This window comes from Scyliorhinus torazame, chromosome 16 (assembly GCF_047496885.1).
Source record: "Scyliorhinus torazame isolate Kashiwa2021f chromosome 16, sScyTor2.1, whole genome shotgun sequence".
In the NCBI taxonomy this organism is placed as follows: domain Eukaryota; kingdom Metazoa; phylum Chordata; class Chondrichthyes; order Carcharhiniformes; family Scyliorhinidae; genus Scyliorhinus; species Scyliorhinus torazame.
In genome coordinates this window covers 134,278,059-134,294,040 of record NC_092722.1, presented here as the reverse complement: position 1 = coordinate 134,294,040, position 15,982 = coordinate 134,278,059, and the positions used below count along the sequence as shown (strand labels likewise).

At 46.3% G+C, this 15,982-nt stretch overlaps 2 protein-coding genes across 2 annotated transcripts in view; both read right to left on the bottom strand.

Annotated features, from left to right (window-relative positions):
- dntt (deoxynucleotidyltransferase, terminal) overlaps nucleotides 1-15,982 on the bottom strand; it is a 488,317-nt gene that overhangs the window by 324,754 nt on the left and 147,581 nt on the right. The window lies entirely within an intron of this gene.
- LOC140392480 (rho GTPase-activating protein 17-like) overlaps nucleotides 5,356-15,982 on the bottom strand; it is a 63,698-nt gene continuing 53,071 nt past the window's right edge. Inside the window, exons 16-17 of the mRNA XM_072477719.1 lie at nucleotides 15,652-15,808; nucleotides 5,356-5,602 (exon numbers count right to left, since the gene is read on the bottom strand). Of these exons, the coding sequence (XP_072333820.1) occupies nucleotides 5,371-5,602; nucleotides 15,652-15,808 (389 nt within the window). The 3' untranslated portion in view covers nucleotides 5,356-5,370. The remainder of the gene's footprint in view (nucleotides 5,603-15,651; nucleotides 15,809-15,982) is intronic.

Sequence of the window (15,982 nt, the reverse complement as noted above, 5' to 3'; positions counted from 1 at the left end):
CAGTGCCATCTGAGCACCTTGGTAGTGCCAGGCTGACACTCAGATGATACCAGCAGTGCCAGGGTACCACTCTGCCCAAAGGGCATGCACCTGGGGGCTTCCGATCCCCTAGGAAGCTACCACAAGTGCCGTTCCGTCTGGTCCCCATTTGTGGAGGATGCTTACTGAATGTTCCTCAATCATGTCTCCAAGACGATGGAGATGCGTCCCAAAGCCTCGGGTGCCTCGAGAAACTGCAAATTAGAGTGAGGTTCACTATCTCAGTCTAGTCTATATGCATATTTGCTAAAAGGTGATCCCGCCCACAATGAGTGGGTTTTACATCGCAACGTCTCACGTGAGTACTCACGAGGACTTGCGAGCAGGTAGATCTCGAGCATGGTCTCCCTGCTTCTATCAGCCATATTACCCCATATTCTGGGCACATCATGGCCGGTCAATCACACCCATGATGTTGCATTATATTTATATGAAATAATTGTGTAAATAGTATTTTATTTTAATCTAAGAAACAGGCAAATTAAGTGGAAAATTGCAATTATTGAATAAGAACCACCAGAAGCAGAAAAGAAGTATGACAGCAAAACTCTGAGAGAAATCATTTCGAGAAACACTTACGTCAGAGGATTGGGTTCCAAAAAGGCCCTTTGTGGCAAAAGCCTTTCTGCTGATTCTCTGAGATTTGAATAGATTGTTTTTGTAAAAGTTACTTTAGTAAGGTACGGGGAGTCCACAGCGAGTTGTAGTAAAAACATTTATTTCACAACAATATTATCTACATGAGACCTGGTTACACTTCACCGGGTCAGCTCTACACTGGCTGACCCTTGATACCTGTTCTGATAAGCTACCACACCCATAGCGGAGGAGCTCGCAATCCCAATGGGCACGAGGAATTAATCATCCCCAGCTCTAGGTGTCCCGTGCAGGTTGTTATAGTTACAATGAATGATCGGGAGAGTCCTCACCAACCCCCACCCCAGGAAATTTTAGCCCCACAGTGTGACCACCTCCTCCTAGATTTTAAATAGACTGATGCAATGTTGAAAGAACCTTTTCGTAAAGAGATTTGTAAAATCTTTCTGTAAACAATCTCCCAAAGGCAAATGTGGATGCAGTTCCCAGACTTTGCAAAGGTAATAAAACAGCCAATTTCCCTTGTATGAAATAATCAAATTGAATGATATCATACACCAAGGCAGGAGAAGTTTTCCACCTCTCCTACAGATTGGAAAAGATCTTGCACAGTTTATCTGGGTGGCAAGTGTTGGATTATTCCCACAAATATGAATTTACTGTCACCATGTCTGTATGGTGCAATGTAAAGAACAGGTTAATGAGGGCTGAGGCAGTCCCCAAAGTCAATGTTATCGTCTGGACTGTGTTACAAAAACATTAATGGGGTATTTTCAACTTTAGAATATCGCATGATGCTGTTAAAATAAAATTTGTTCGCCTGTCTTGTTACTATAGGGCACACGCAAACTAACACTATCATATCATTGTTGCTTTTAATATTAATTACCCTTGCTGCATATATGTTGGAAGACATTTGTAACTGGATGCTCACAATGACCTCTCTGTTAGTATATGGTGAATTGATCGGTGAATCTTGAATGGGGAAAAATATCATGCATGAGCGAGTGGGAGGGAGAGAGTCTGTTGAGGGGGGGGGGGGGGGGGGGAGTGGTCATGGGTTGGTTGATAACGGGCCCGGAAACAGGAGAATTATCAGGGCCCATGATTTTTCTCCCTGGCCCTAGTTGTAGATGGGGTGCCAATCAATGGATTGCTTTGTTCCGGATGGTGCTGAGTTTCTGGAGTGTTGTCAGAGATGCACTCACCCAGGCAAGTGGGGATTATTCCATTACACTCCTGCCCTGTGCCTTGTAGATGGTGGTCATGCTTTGGGGAGTCAGGAGGTGAATTACTCACCGCAGGATTCACAGCTTCTGACCTGCTCTTGTAGCCACAGTATTTATATGGCTGGTCCAGTTCAGTTTGTAGTCAATGGAAGCGCCCAGGATGTTGATAGTAGGGATTCAGTGATGGTAATGTCATTGAATGTCAAGGTTGATAGTTAGATTCTTTCCTGTTGGAGATGGTCATTACCTGGCACCTGTGTGGCACGAATGTTACTTGTCACTTGTCAGCCCAAGCTTGGATATTGTCCAGGTCTTGCTTCAGTATCTGACGAGTCATGAATGGGTCTGAACATCATCAACGAACATCCCACTTTTGACAATATTATGGAAGGATGGTCATTGACGGAGCAGCTGAAGGTGGTTGGGCCTAGGACACTACCCCGAGGAACTCTCGCAGTGATGTCTCAGGGCTGGTAGATTGGTCTCCACCAACTACAAAAATCTTCTTTAGCCCAGGTATGACTCCAACCAGTGGCTTGTTTTCACCCTGATTTCCATCGATTCCACTTTTGTTAGTGCTCCTTGATGCCACTCAGTCAAATGAGGCCTTGTCGTCAAGGGCACTCTCTCACCTCACCTCCCGAGTTCATCTCTTTTATTTGTTACATAATTTATATTTAATAAAAACAAAAATTCATGCCCGGGATAGTTTTTTAAAGCTGTGAAAATAAACAAAATTATAATTAAATATGTTGTTGCTCCAAATGGTCCGATTAGCCTTCCTACTTTCCTCGGGTGTCAAGACAAGTTTTACAGTGATGTTCCCATGACTAGATGATACTCAGGGTGGAATGAAACTTGCAAAGGCAAGACCGGGAAGGAAATCCGAAAGGTTTTCGTCAGGTCGACAGGCTAACATATTCTCATCTCTGGCTAATCTTATGGCAGCAGTGGGTTGCTAATTAAGTGGTCAGATTGAGGGTATTGCCAGGATCCTGCAACACAGCAGACAAAACCTGGCAGGTTACTGGAGGCTGCCTCCCCAGCTCCCAGCTGAAGAGCAGAGGGCCAGTGAGGCCTCCTCTATTCATCACAACCCTCTTCGCTCCCCCCCATCCCTCCACCACAGGTCCTTCCTGCAACTTGTAGCCATGTAAAATGGCTAACTCCCGATTGGAAAGGCCAAACCCCGATTTAAAATGGCGAACGGAAGAGGCTGATGGGAAAATCAGCCAACAGGACTCAAACAGACAGCTGCAGGTAAAACAGTGTATTCGTCTCTGGGGAAGCCAGACCGAATCAATACCTGCAGCCATCAACATAACAACACCCCAGCCATCTGCATATTAATCAGCAATCCCCGGGAACAATTGATACAAAATAGACACACAAAGCCAACCCAGACCTTTCGGTGCCAGCAGGAGCTGACACAAAGAGAGGTAAACGACCACCCCTCGATCAAAGAATCGCTCCAGCATTGGAGAATATCGAACCAAGTGATTGGGACCAAGTCCAATCACTTGGAACCAGGTACAAGGTCCGCCCCGAGAGGCGAGAAGCCCCTGGGGGCTATAAGAATAGGAGCCAAGTTCAAATCGACCCTTCTTCTCCTCCTGGCTGCACCCTTCTTCTCCTCTCCGCACCCTTCGAGACCCTTCTGCAAGAGAAGGTAAGTTTTACTCCAACGATCGCTACCAGATAGGCACGCCTGACTATCGACCTGGCTCAGAACCCATTCGAAAGGCCATTCGTTTCCCTGACCTGGTGGGCCATTTCCAAAGTTAAGTATTGGCCTGTTAGTTGTAGGAAGTAGCTTAGAAATAGAATTAATGTATAAGTATTAATTGCTGTATATAATAAATGAGCGTTGATTTAACTCTTACTAAGCGGTGTGTTGGATTATTGATCATTACTCAGACTTGAACCACGTGGCGGTATCAGAAAGATACCTGGCGACTCAAGAGCAAAGGTGACAGAATTAGAGCAATTAAACTAAGGCTAAAACTAGCAACAATTGCATCAGTTGACCTGAGTTAGAGGGCAACAGAGGAAACATCAATAAATGTAAAGCTCAAAGCAGAACCACCAATGAAAAGAATTAGAATGATAACTTCCATAAAGAATAGAAGGGGGTCGGTTAGCTCAGATGGCTGGACAGCTGGTTGGTATAGCAGAGCGACTCCAACAGGGTTGGTAAATTCCTGTATCGGCTGAGGTTATTCATGAAGGCTCCGCCTTCTCAATCTTGCCCTTTGCCTGAGGTGTGGTGATCCTCAAGTTAAACCACCACCAGTCAAGTCTCAAAGGGAAGAGCAGCTTATGGCCCTCTGGCAACATTTACATTTTTTAATAAGAGAACAAGTAGGAAAGGGTACACATTTATTAAATTAATTTAATAGGGCTTCTGAAAGCAGCAGATATTCAAATAACAGTATTTATAAAAGGAATTAGAATTAGAAGGACAGAGCTGCAAGTGTTGAACAAAAATGGCAAAGCAGAATTTTTGAATCAAATGGCTTACTCCTGTTGCTATGATCGGAACAAAGTTTACAAAAGCACAAGTTAAGGACACATTATCAAAGTCCATAACATTAAATGTAACTGATGGAATACACCCAAATTATTACTTCAAAGTAAGACAGGACAGTTATAGTACGGAATAGAATCCAAAATAACGAGAACATTTCAAACTGATCTGAGTAACAGGATTTTGTGACATGCCTGCATTAGTTTTCTGCCCTCATACTCTATTATTTGTTTTCAAATTTGCTTTCACTTCTCTGAAAGGGTAGTATTATAAATGCTGCTTCCAACACGGTTTCTGGGAGAGCATCTGTGTATTCTAAATTTTCCTTCCAATGTATTTGGTGGTGCCCTTTGACTATCAACTCAAAGAACAATGGAAATCGTTTTTTCTCTATTTGCATTATTCAAACCAAATCAAATTTCAACATCTCCATGACCTAGAATCATAGAGATTTACAAGACACAAGGAGGCGCAATGCTGGAACAATCAAAACCCAATCCCAGAGCAATCAAAAATAAATCTCAAAATCTCTCTATTCAAATAACGACGAATATTGGAAATAATCTGCATAAAATAGAGACAAAAAGACTAGGGACATTCAAAGTCATCCAGGCACAGGGGGAAGGAGAAGCTTTGATGGATGAGATGGTCTTTTATTATTCCTAAATATTCTTTTTGAAACATTTATCAGGTTTTAGTCAATAACAGGCTACAAGGCTACTTTCACTCACTAGCTTCAATGCAGAACATGGATGACAGTCAAGAACGACAAGATAGAAAGGAACAAAAAAAGGAAGTTCAACACCAAGCCTGTTCTGCTTGTTCCAACAGGTGAGGATTGCTGTGGGAGAGGAGAGGACACATCCTCAAATCTTGTCTATGTGGCTGACTCTTCAATGGGGATTGTCCTTCACATTTGGTGAATGATGGAAATTCCCAGATTTCCCTTAATTGCTTTGTTTCTAATACAATGTCTTCTTACCTGTATTCATCAGTTTCTTGAGGCTGAGGCTCAGTCACATTAGTAGCAGTAGAAGGAGCAGCAGCTGCTGGGTAAGAGTCAGGGCCGAACCCTGATGGCTGCTGCTCATTGATATGTACAGCCTCGATAGGAGGGGGAGGCGGCTGGACAGTTGGACATGTGTGCTTCCTGGTCAGAGTGCCAGCTCTGCGAGGATTCAACTGAGGCTCATTAACTTTTACACCCAGGCTACAGAGAGAAGAGAGAGTGAACACAGACCATGCATATCACAACTAACAAAGTATTCCAAAGACAGGTACAATGAAGTGCCAGACAAGGGAAGAATGCACAGCACAACCAAGCTCGACTTAGACAGACATGAGAAAGCTCTTAGTCAAGATCGAAGGGTGCAAGTTAATCTATACAGCCCACAGACTAGATGCTTTGACTTGAACAGGACAATTTCAAGAAAGCACAGGCAAAGCAGGGGTTTAAACAAGCAACATTTAGAGGCTGCCCATTTGAGCTATTTTCCAACCAGGATGAGTCAACAAGGCAAATAAAGTGCGGACTAAAAAATCCAACTGCTCATTGTTAAATACTAAAAGATTTGTGTCTCCATGTTGGACATGTTGCCTGTGAACCAATTTCAAGTCAGATATGGACATTCGGGCAGCAGTGCCATGGACTCAATTGCTCAAACAAAACATGCTAGGCCTTTTAGGCCTGCTGTCTGTATGCCCAGGCATGCATCAACGCATTGCATTTACCATTAGCCATACAGAAGAGAGGCACCCTACAAAACATGGGGACAGCTCAAATTATAATACCTTGATCCCTTCCTTATGCTGCAAGGGGAGATATATATTTTTTTTTTATAAAAGGAGGGGGTGGGGGAGGGGCACATAAAGAGAACAGTTATTAACCGCCTGCATCAAAACAATTTAATAAGCATTTATCCGTGACATTCAGAACAGAGCGTAGCTCACTCCCTTGAAAGAATTCCCAATTACCTGACGGAGCTCCAGGACCAGTGTGCATTTAATAGCATCCTCTTGACTACCTTGTACAAACAAGGCAAAGTAATTGTGGTCAAGGTCTGCAACAATCTTTCTGCACCTTGCAAAGAACACCTTGATCATATCATGATTCAGCACCAGTAGTGTCAGCATAAATACCAACTCAATAAATATCATGATACTGAAAGCCACTCACTTGGCAAAAAGATTCACTGTAGCAGGCTGGAGCTAGCTTGTGGGTTCATCGCACATCGAATAATATTTACATGAACCAAGAATTTCAATTTTGTTAAAAAGGCACTCAAGTAAATAACAGAAAAACTATATGTAAACAGTCATATCTCTTCCCAATGTTTAATGGGAATAATTTGGTAACGTTTTCTATAAAAAAGAAAAATGTGTTCTAGTTATATCAATTACAGAGACAAATATATACAATGGAGAGTGAAGTGCAAAATTCTCCAGTGAACATTCTTGGCATTCCTGTAGATTGCAAAGCTGTTGCAGACCTCAAGGAAAATAGTGCATTTTTGGCAAAAACAAATAAACATACTGAGGATATAAAACTGCAAGGTACAAAATGAGCAAAATCTTACCTGGCTCAATGCAATGTCTATAGATTTCCTTGTATAATTGCAGGAAATTGAACCTATTGGGGCGATACATACCAGACCAGCCTACACTAAAGAGCAAGTCCAGTCATTCTGGGGACTGATGAATTTTGTTGCAGTCTGAGTTGCAGTGGGTGTGGCTAGTCCAGACTGGTGAATGGGCAAGTTACACCTATGATGGAATAGCCCTATATTTGATTATCTGATATCTTGGATGCTGCTGAATATATTGCATATGCTTAAAAGGCACATTATCATGCACACCAAATTTATGTTAGCTTAATCGGTATTACCCTCCGTATAGAAGGTTGTGTCCAGGGTCAAACTCCTATAGAGATATAGGCATAAAATCCAGGTTAGTACTTCAGTGCAATGTTGAGTGCTCCATTATCAGAGGTGCAATCTTCCACACTAAACATTAGACTAGGACCCCCACCTCCCGTTGAAATTAACTAATGGTTCCCTTTTCACTATTAAAAAAGGCAGCCCACCCAGTATCCTGAACTGCCACTTCAAATGCAGATTATGTGGTTATTTACTCATTTGTTGATTGCAGGAACTTGTTGTGCACAAATTTGCTGCTGCATTAGAACAATGATGCACACTTGGGCAAATAAAAATGTTGCGAAGCATATTGGGACATTCCAAGGTGAATGTCCCAATAATTCTTGCATTATTGTGATACTACACAATAATGCAAGAATTAGGATCATAAATAGCCCATTCAGCCTGCTTCGCCAATAAGATAATGGCTGATCTTCAATTTCAACACCACTTTAACATTCAATTCACACATTCCGATATCACTTGATTCTCTTGAAGTCCAAAGATCCAAATATACTCATTGTGTTATGGGTCAGAAGTTTTTAGAGAACCCCAAAGTGTAGCATGGAGTTCAACTGACCCACAACTTTTAATAGATTGTGGTGTGGGAAGCACACGGCGTACTCTCTAGGTGTGATACAGCAGAAATGGATAAGTGGATTTTAAAACAAAACAATGTTTATTCTATGAACTCAAGTTAACCCTTTTAAAACAAACATTGAATATCTTAACACCTATTACTTCAAAGATAACCCCAAAAGGCTACAACACCAAATAATCCTTCAAACTGTTGCTTTAAACATCCAAAAGATTTCAAACCTTCAAAAATAGGAGCACATTAGGTTACATTCAATATATTTATAGTCTTTGGATTGCAGAAATCAACAGGCCAGCTCTGTGTTTCTTCCTGCAGCTCACAGCAAAACACACAGACACTCCCAGCTGCTCTCTCAAACTGAAACTCAAAAAGCAGAAGTGAGCTCAGCTCCCCCCACCCTCTGACATCACTTCAGTAATATGATCAGCTCCATTTCTTAAAGGTACATTGCTTAAACATCCATTCCTTAAAGGTACTCTCGCATGACAAATGACTGCGCATCCACATTTGTCGGAGGTAAGGAATACTAAAGATTCACAACTTTATGAATGAAGAAATTTCTCATCTCAGTCCTAAACGGTCAACTGCTTGTCTTGAGACTGTGTCCACTAGGTCTTAAAATCTCCAGTCAGGGGAAATAGCCTCTCAGCAGCTACCTTGCCAAGATGCCCCTCAGTGAGATCATCATCAATATCCTGGGGGTTACAATTAACCAGAAACTGAACTGGACTAGCAATATAAATATTGAGGTTACAAGAGCAGGTCAGACGCTAGGAATCCAGGACAAAGTGGGAGACCACTTCATTGGTCTCCCTCTTCCAAAAACATTCACTCTCTCCACCACTGACGCACAGCAACAGCAGGATGTACCATCTACAAGATGCACTGCAGCAACCCACCAAGGTTCCTTAGACAGCCGCTTCCAAACACTACCATCTAGAAGAAATGAAGCAGAAACCTGGAACACCACCACCTGGAAGTTCCCCTCCAAGCCACTCATCACCCTAACTTGGAAATATATTACCATTCCTTCACTGTCGTTGGGTCAAAATCCTGGAACTCACAGCCTTCCACAACAACAGTGTGTGTACCGACACCTCAGGGTCTGAAGCAGTTCAAGAAAGTAGCTCACCACCACCTTCTCGAGGACAATTCGGGATGGGCAAAAGAATGCTGGCCTAGCCAGTGATGCCCACGACCTGTAAAAATTAATTCAAAAACTTAATTCTTCCAAGCTCTCTAGGGTAAAGGACCATTCTACGTCCCCAAATAAAACAATATAATCTTTGGAAAGAGTCTAGCAAACCTTTCTTGCATCCCCTCCTAGGCTTCATTGTATTTTTCCTTGCGTATGGAGACCAAGACTGTCTGGCCTTCCTGCAGCCCTGTATAATTGCAACAAGACTTCCTTACTCTTGTAATTCAACTTCCTTCCAGTGAAGGCCAACATACCTTTGCTTTTCTAATAGCTTGCTGTACCTGTAAGTTTTTTTTCCCCCTTTTTTAATATAAATTTAGAGTACCCAATTCTTTTTTCCCCAATTAAGAGGCAATTTAGCATGGCCAATCCACCAAGCCTGTAGATCTTTTTGGGTTGTGGGGGTCAGACCCACACAGACACGGGGAGAATGTGTTGAACCTGTGAGTTTAAAAAGATTGAGAGTACCCGGATGTGTTAAGTGAGTTGGTTCAACGTTGACTGCAACTGGATGCAGTGAAACTAGAAACAGGCTTCCGACACAGGAGATGGTCCAACACTGTTTTATTGAACTTGCTGATTGCTGTACATAATCTGCTGTGGGTGGACACTCTGTTAATCTAACTGATAACCTCCTACTGGCTTGGCCAAACTAGCTCTCTACCACATGGAGATGGTGCTCACTGGCTTGTGCACTCTAACTATCTCAGTAGCTGTGTCCTGTGAGAGAGAGAGTCTTAATGCCCTTTGGGCTTTATAGTGGTGGTGTCCTGTCTGGTGATTGGTTGTTCTGTATCGTATGTGTTCATTGGTTATCCTGTGTGTCAATCACTGCCTGTCTGCATCTCATTATATACATGAGTGGATATTATTGGGTATTATGACATACCCAATTCAGTTTTTCCAATTAAGGGGCAATTTAGCATGGCCAATCCACCTAGCCTGCATATGTCTGGGTTATGGAGGCGAAACCCACGTAGACACGGGGAGAATATGCAAACTCCACATGACAGTGACATGGACAGTGACCCAGAGCCGGGATCAAACTTGGGACGTCGGCGCTGTGAGACAACAGTGCTAACCACTGTTCCATTCCTTTTCTACTTGTACCCTGTGTCATATTAAAGGATGGGGAGTGGGGAGGGGGCGCAGTGGAGTTGAAGCCCAAGATTGTACTGAATGGAGGAGAGAGCATGCTCGACAGACCTGGTCTATTTCCTGCTCCTATTTCTTGCGTTCTGGATACAAGAACACCCAAAACCCCATAGCACCAACATTTAACAGCTTTGCACCATTTTAAAAAGTAGCTTGTTTTGATATACTTCTAACTAAAATAAATGATCTCATTTTTCCCCACATTATACTCATTTGCCCACTCACTTAACTTATCAATATCCCTTTTCAGCCTGTGTCCTCACAGCTTATTATTCCACCTAGCTTTGTGTCATTGGCAAACTTCGATTCATTACATCCAGTCTCTTCATGTCATTAATATAGATTCCAAACAACTGATGCCATGAACCCTTACCCATTGCACCAATCTTTTGTATGGTTCCTTATGGAATGCCTTCCAAAAATCCAAATATGCCACAGCCACTGGTTCCCTTAAATCCACCCTGCTAGGTACACCTTTAAAATCTTAATAGATTTCTTGAACACAATTTTCCTTTCAGAAAACGATGTGAAAACCAAAACAATCTCTGCAGCTCCTGAATTCAGAATGTCAGGATGTAATCCCATTAGTTTCAGCAGACGTCTCAGCTTTCAGTCCTAATAATAGTAAAGAAATAGTGCTTTAGAAATTAATTACCTTAAACACTGGACTCTCATGTTACGACACCCTGGGCTAGTGCACGGTCAATTCCAGCCCCATTTGACCTGGAGTCACAACTCAAGTGAATGAGCCAATAATTCTTTGAAAAATACAATAAGTATATGGCCCTTGGCTGTCCAATAATTTGTCAACAGGTTTGTAAATCTAAGCACAATCACTTTTTATGAATAACAAAAACTATAATGAACTATGCAGCAAATACAACTGGTGAACTATTATCTAATTCCTAATTCTCCACTTTAACTTGCTCCCAACCCTCTACACACAAAAAAAAACAGAAACACAGAGGGGAAGAAAAAGGTTTTTAAAAATCACATGTAAAAGGAAAGAAAATGTGTCTTGGTTTCAGCTGGTGGTTTCCAGCACCTTATGCCTCGTCAAACTTTGATTCCAGTTTCTGATTTTTATTGTAGTTTCATTCAGTTCAGAAATACAGCGCTCAAAGCATTTCTGGTCAGACGAAGATGATTCTGGTCTTTGCCTGCAGCCTGGCTTGTCTGGAGAGAACATGGAGGGGAGAGAGAGAGAGAGAGAGAGAGAGCATGGAGGGGAGAGAGAGAGAGAGAGAGCATGGAGGGGAGAGAGAGAGAGAGCATGGAGGAGAGAGAGAGAGCATGGAGGAGAGAGAGAGAGAGAGAGAGCATGGAGGGGAGAGAGAGAGAGCGAGCATGGAGGGGGGAGAGAGAGAGCATGGAGGAGAGAGAGAGAGAGGGAGAGAGAGCATGGAGGGGAGAGAGCGAGAGAGAGAGAGGGAGAGAGAGCATGGAGGGGAGAGAGCGAGAGAGAGAGAGGGAGAGAGAGCATGGAGGGGAGAGAGCGAGAGAGAGAGAGAGCATGGAGGGGAGAGAGCGAGAGAGAGAGCGAGCATGGAGGGGAGAGAGCGAGAGAGAGAGCGAGCATGGAGGAGAGAGCGAGAGAGAGAGCGAGCATGGAGGAGAGAGAGAGAGAGAGAGAGCGAGCATGGAGGAGAGAGAGAGAGAGAGAGAGAGCATGGAGGGGAGAGAGAGAGAGCGAGCATGGAGGGGGGAGAGAGCGAGCATGGAGGAGAGAGAGAGGGAGAGAGCGAGCATGGAGGAGAGAGAGAGGGAGAGAGCGAGCATGGAGGAGAGAGAGAGGGAGAGAGCGCGCATGGCGGGGAGAGCGCGCATGGCGGGGAGAGCGCGCATGGCGGGGAGAGCGCGCATGGCGGGGAGAGCGCGCATGGCGGGGAGAGCGCGCATGGCGGGGAGAGCGCGCATGGCGGGGAGAGCGCGCATGGCGGGGAGAGCGCGCATGGCGGGGAGAGCGCGCATGGCGGGGAGAGCGCGCATGGCGGGGAGAGCGCGCATGGCGGGGAGAGCGCGCATGGCGGGGAGAGCGCGCATGGCGGGGAGAGCGCGCATGGCGGGGAGAGCGCGCATGGCGGGGAGAGCGCGCATGGCGGGGAGAGCGCGCATGGCGGGGAGAGCGCGCATGGCGGGGAGAGCGCGCATGGCGGGGAGAGCGCGCATGGCGGGGAGAGCGCGCATGGCGGGGAGAGCGCGCATGGCGGGGAGAGCGCGCATGGCGGGGAGAGCGCGCATGGCGGGGAGAGCGCGCATGGCGGGGAGAGCGCGCATGGCGGGGAGAGCGCGCATGGCGGGGAGAGCGCGCATGGCGGGGAGAGCGCGCATGGCGGGGAGAGCGCGCATGGCGGGGAGAGCGCGCATGGCGGGGAGAGCGCGCATGGCGGGGAGAGCGCGCATGGCGGGGAGAGCGCGCATGGCGGGGAGAGCGCGCATGGCGGGGAGAGCGCGCATGGCGGGGAGAGCGCGCATGGCGGGGAGAGCGCGCATGGCGGGGAGAGCGCGCATGGCGGGGAGAGCGCGCATGGCGGGGAGAGCGCGCATGGCGGGGAGAGCGCGCATGGCGGGGAGAGCGCGCATGGCGGGGAGAGCGCGCATGGCGGGGAGAGCGCGCATGGCGGGGAGAGCGCGCATGGCGGGGAGAGCGCGCATGGCGGGGAGAGCGCGCATGGCGGGGAGAGCGCGCATGGCGGGGAGAGAGCGCATGGCGGGGAGAGAGCGCATGGCGGGGAGAGAGCGCATGGCGGGGAGAGAGCGCATGGCGGGGAGAGAGCGCATGGCGGGGAGAGAGCGCATGGCGGGGAGAGAGCGCATGGCGGGGAGAGAGCGCATGGCGGGGAGAGAGCGCATGGCGGGGAGAGAGCGCATGGCGGGGAGAGAGCGCATGGCGGGGAGAGAGCGCATGGCGGGGAGAGAGTGCATGGAGGGGAGAGAGGAGAGAGAGCATAGAGGAGAGTGAGAAAGTGAGAGCATGGAGGAGAGACAGCGAGAGAGGATTAGAGAGAGCGAGAGAGAATGGAGGGGAGAGAGCATGGAGGAGTGAGAGAGAATTGAGGCGAGAGAGAGGGAGAGAGAGAATGGAGGAGAAAGAGAGAGAGAGAGAGAGAGAGAGAGAGAGAGAGAGAGAGAGAGAAAATGGAGGAGAGAGAGCATGGAGGAGAGAGAGAGCGCATGGAGGAGAGAGAGCGAGCTTCTCCCTGTACTTTAAGACAAACCGAAACAGAAACTCCTCGGGACTCTGAAAATTAGTCCACTGGGATAGGATCCAATCACCACTTCTTACCGGGCAGAGTGTGGCCTTTTGGGAAAATACAATGGCCACCAACCAATAAATCAAACCGGGTCCCACCCCATCTCTCTCTCTGGTGCCGGCAAGTCTGAAGCTCCCGTTTAAACCATCAGAGGCAAGCTGAGCATTCTCTCCTGCAACTTCTGAATTCTGCAGTTCAATTTAAAGATACATGTGCATTAATCATTCATGGATCTAAAAAGAATAACGGCGAAATAAAAGTGGAAAAAGGGAATAAACAGGAAGGAACCTTACACTTGCTTCCCCACTATTTGTTTTTTGTGTCTTCTACTGTGAAGAGAGACACAAAATATTGGTTGAATTTCCTCATTACCCATGATAATTTCTCTTTTGCATTCTTCGCGAAGCTCTTACAATTGATTTTTAATTCTGCTTTGCTCTTACATTCTATTTTCTTTTTTCATTAATTTTTGATCAACCCTCCCTGATCTCTAAAACTCTCCCAAACCTCAGGGGCGGGATTCTCCGACCCCCCCGCGGGTCGGAGAGGGGGTATTCGCCGGCGCCGGTTTTCGGGCGGGGGCAGGGTTCACGCCACGCTGGTCGGGGGCTATTGGCGGCAGCAGCACCCCCGCAGGTCCCGCCGCGTGGGACCATGTCTAATCCACGCCGGCGGCCGTAGGTTTCTGGCCAGTCCCGCCGGCGTGGATTAGACATGGTCCCACGCGGCGGGACCTGGAAGGTAAGTCAGCTGGGGCGGTCCGCGGGGGGGGGGGGGGGGGGGGGGCAGGGAGATCTGGCCCTGGCCCCCACCCCCCCCCCCAATGTGGCCTAGCCCGCGATCGGGGCCCACCGATCTGTGGAAGGGCCTGTGCCGTGGGGGCACTTCTTCCTTCCACGCCGGCCCCTGTAGGGCTCCGCCATGGCCGGCGTGGAGATGACAACCCCCTGTGCATGTGCCAGAATAGGGCGGCGGTTCCGCGCATGCGCAGGATCACGCCGGCCCTTTGGCGCATGCGCGGACTCTTTGACGACGGCTGGCGCGGGCCAACCCCTCCGGCGTCCACCTAGCCCCCGGAAGTGCGGAGAATACTGCTACTTCCAGTCGGCCCAACGCTGCAATGGTTCGCGCCGCTTTTGACGCCGGCGCCGATTGCGGAGAATCCCGTTAAACGTCTATTACTCTTCTTGGCAATATTAGAAGCCTCTCCTTCTAACCTAATACAATCTTTAACCTGTTCAGTTAGCCAGGAATGGATCATTGTTCCCAATTACTTTTATTTTTCAATGCAGAGTTTACTGAGAATTATGAAATACTTAAATGTTTGCCATTGTTTATTGACTGTTACGCCTCTTAATATAATTTCCTAACTTACCTTGGCCAAATTGTCCACTCATACCTCTGTCATTAGCTCCATTTAATTTTAATATTCTAGTTTCAGGCTTATGTACATCATTCTCAAACTCAATATGAAATTCTGTCATATTATGATTGCCTTTACCCAAAGGATCCCCAGATATGCGATTATCCTGCCTCATTACACAATACAATATTTAAAAATAATTTCTGCCTGGTTGGTTTTATGATGCATTGTTTTCAGAAACTGTCCTGAAAGCATTCCATAAACTCATCTTCCAATCTGGCGTCACGGTGGCACAGTGGTTAGCACTGTTGCTTCACAATGCTAGGGACCCGGGTTCGATTCCCGGCTTGGGTCATTGTCTGTGCAGAGTCTGCATGTTCTCCCCATATCTGCGTGGGTTTCCTCTGGGCGCTCCGGTTTCCTCCCACATTCCCGAAAGACGTGCTTGTTAGGTAAATTGGACATTCTGAATTCTCCCGCAGTGTACCCGAACAGGTGCCGGAGTGTGGTGACTAGGGGCTTTTCATTAACTTCATTGCAGTGTTAATGTAAGACTACTTGTGACACTAATAAAAGATTATTATTACTTTAACAATTTGATTTGCCCGGTGTACATGAAGATTAAAGCCCCCCATGGTGACTGCATTGCCGTAATTGCAAATTCCCCTTATTGCTTGATTCAGGCCTTGTCCAACAGTATGGCACATATACTATTCATAAGCATAAATAAATTCATACATAAATTTAATTGGTTTCCTTCATACGTGCAAACATACCTGTCTTTTTTCAGTAAATCTTCAACTACTCCCACACTTACAGGCCTTTTCCTCTCCAGTGTGCTACTGTCATAGTCACCTCCAATAAAGGACAAATTATTAAGGTGATTGGCAGGTGTCATTGGTGTAAACATGCCTGACACATTGAAATCCAAATCTGTTAAAACAAAGTTAAAAAAATCAATATAAACGAGTAAAAACCTCCATGTGCCACACAGCAGTCGCTAAATCAGATCAAAAGGCACTGAGGTAGCAATTCATGAGCTATAATATCAGTGAAAAGAAATGGCAAAATTAGAACTGCTTGTAACTATGTTGCCAAATAAACACA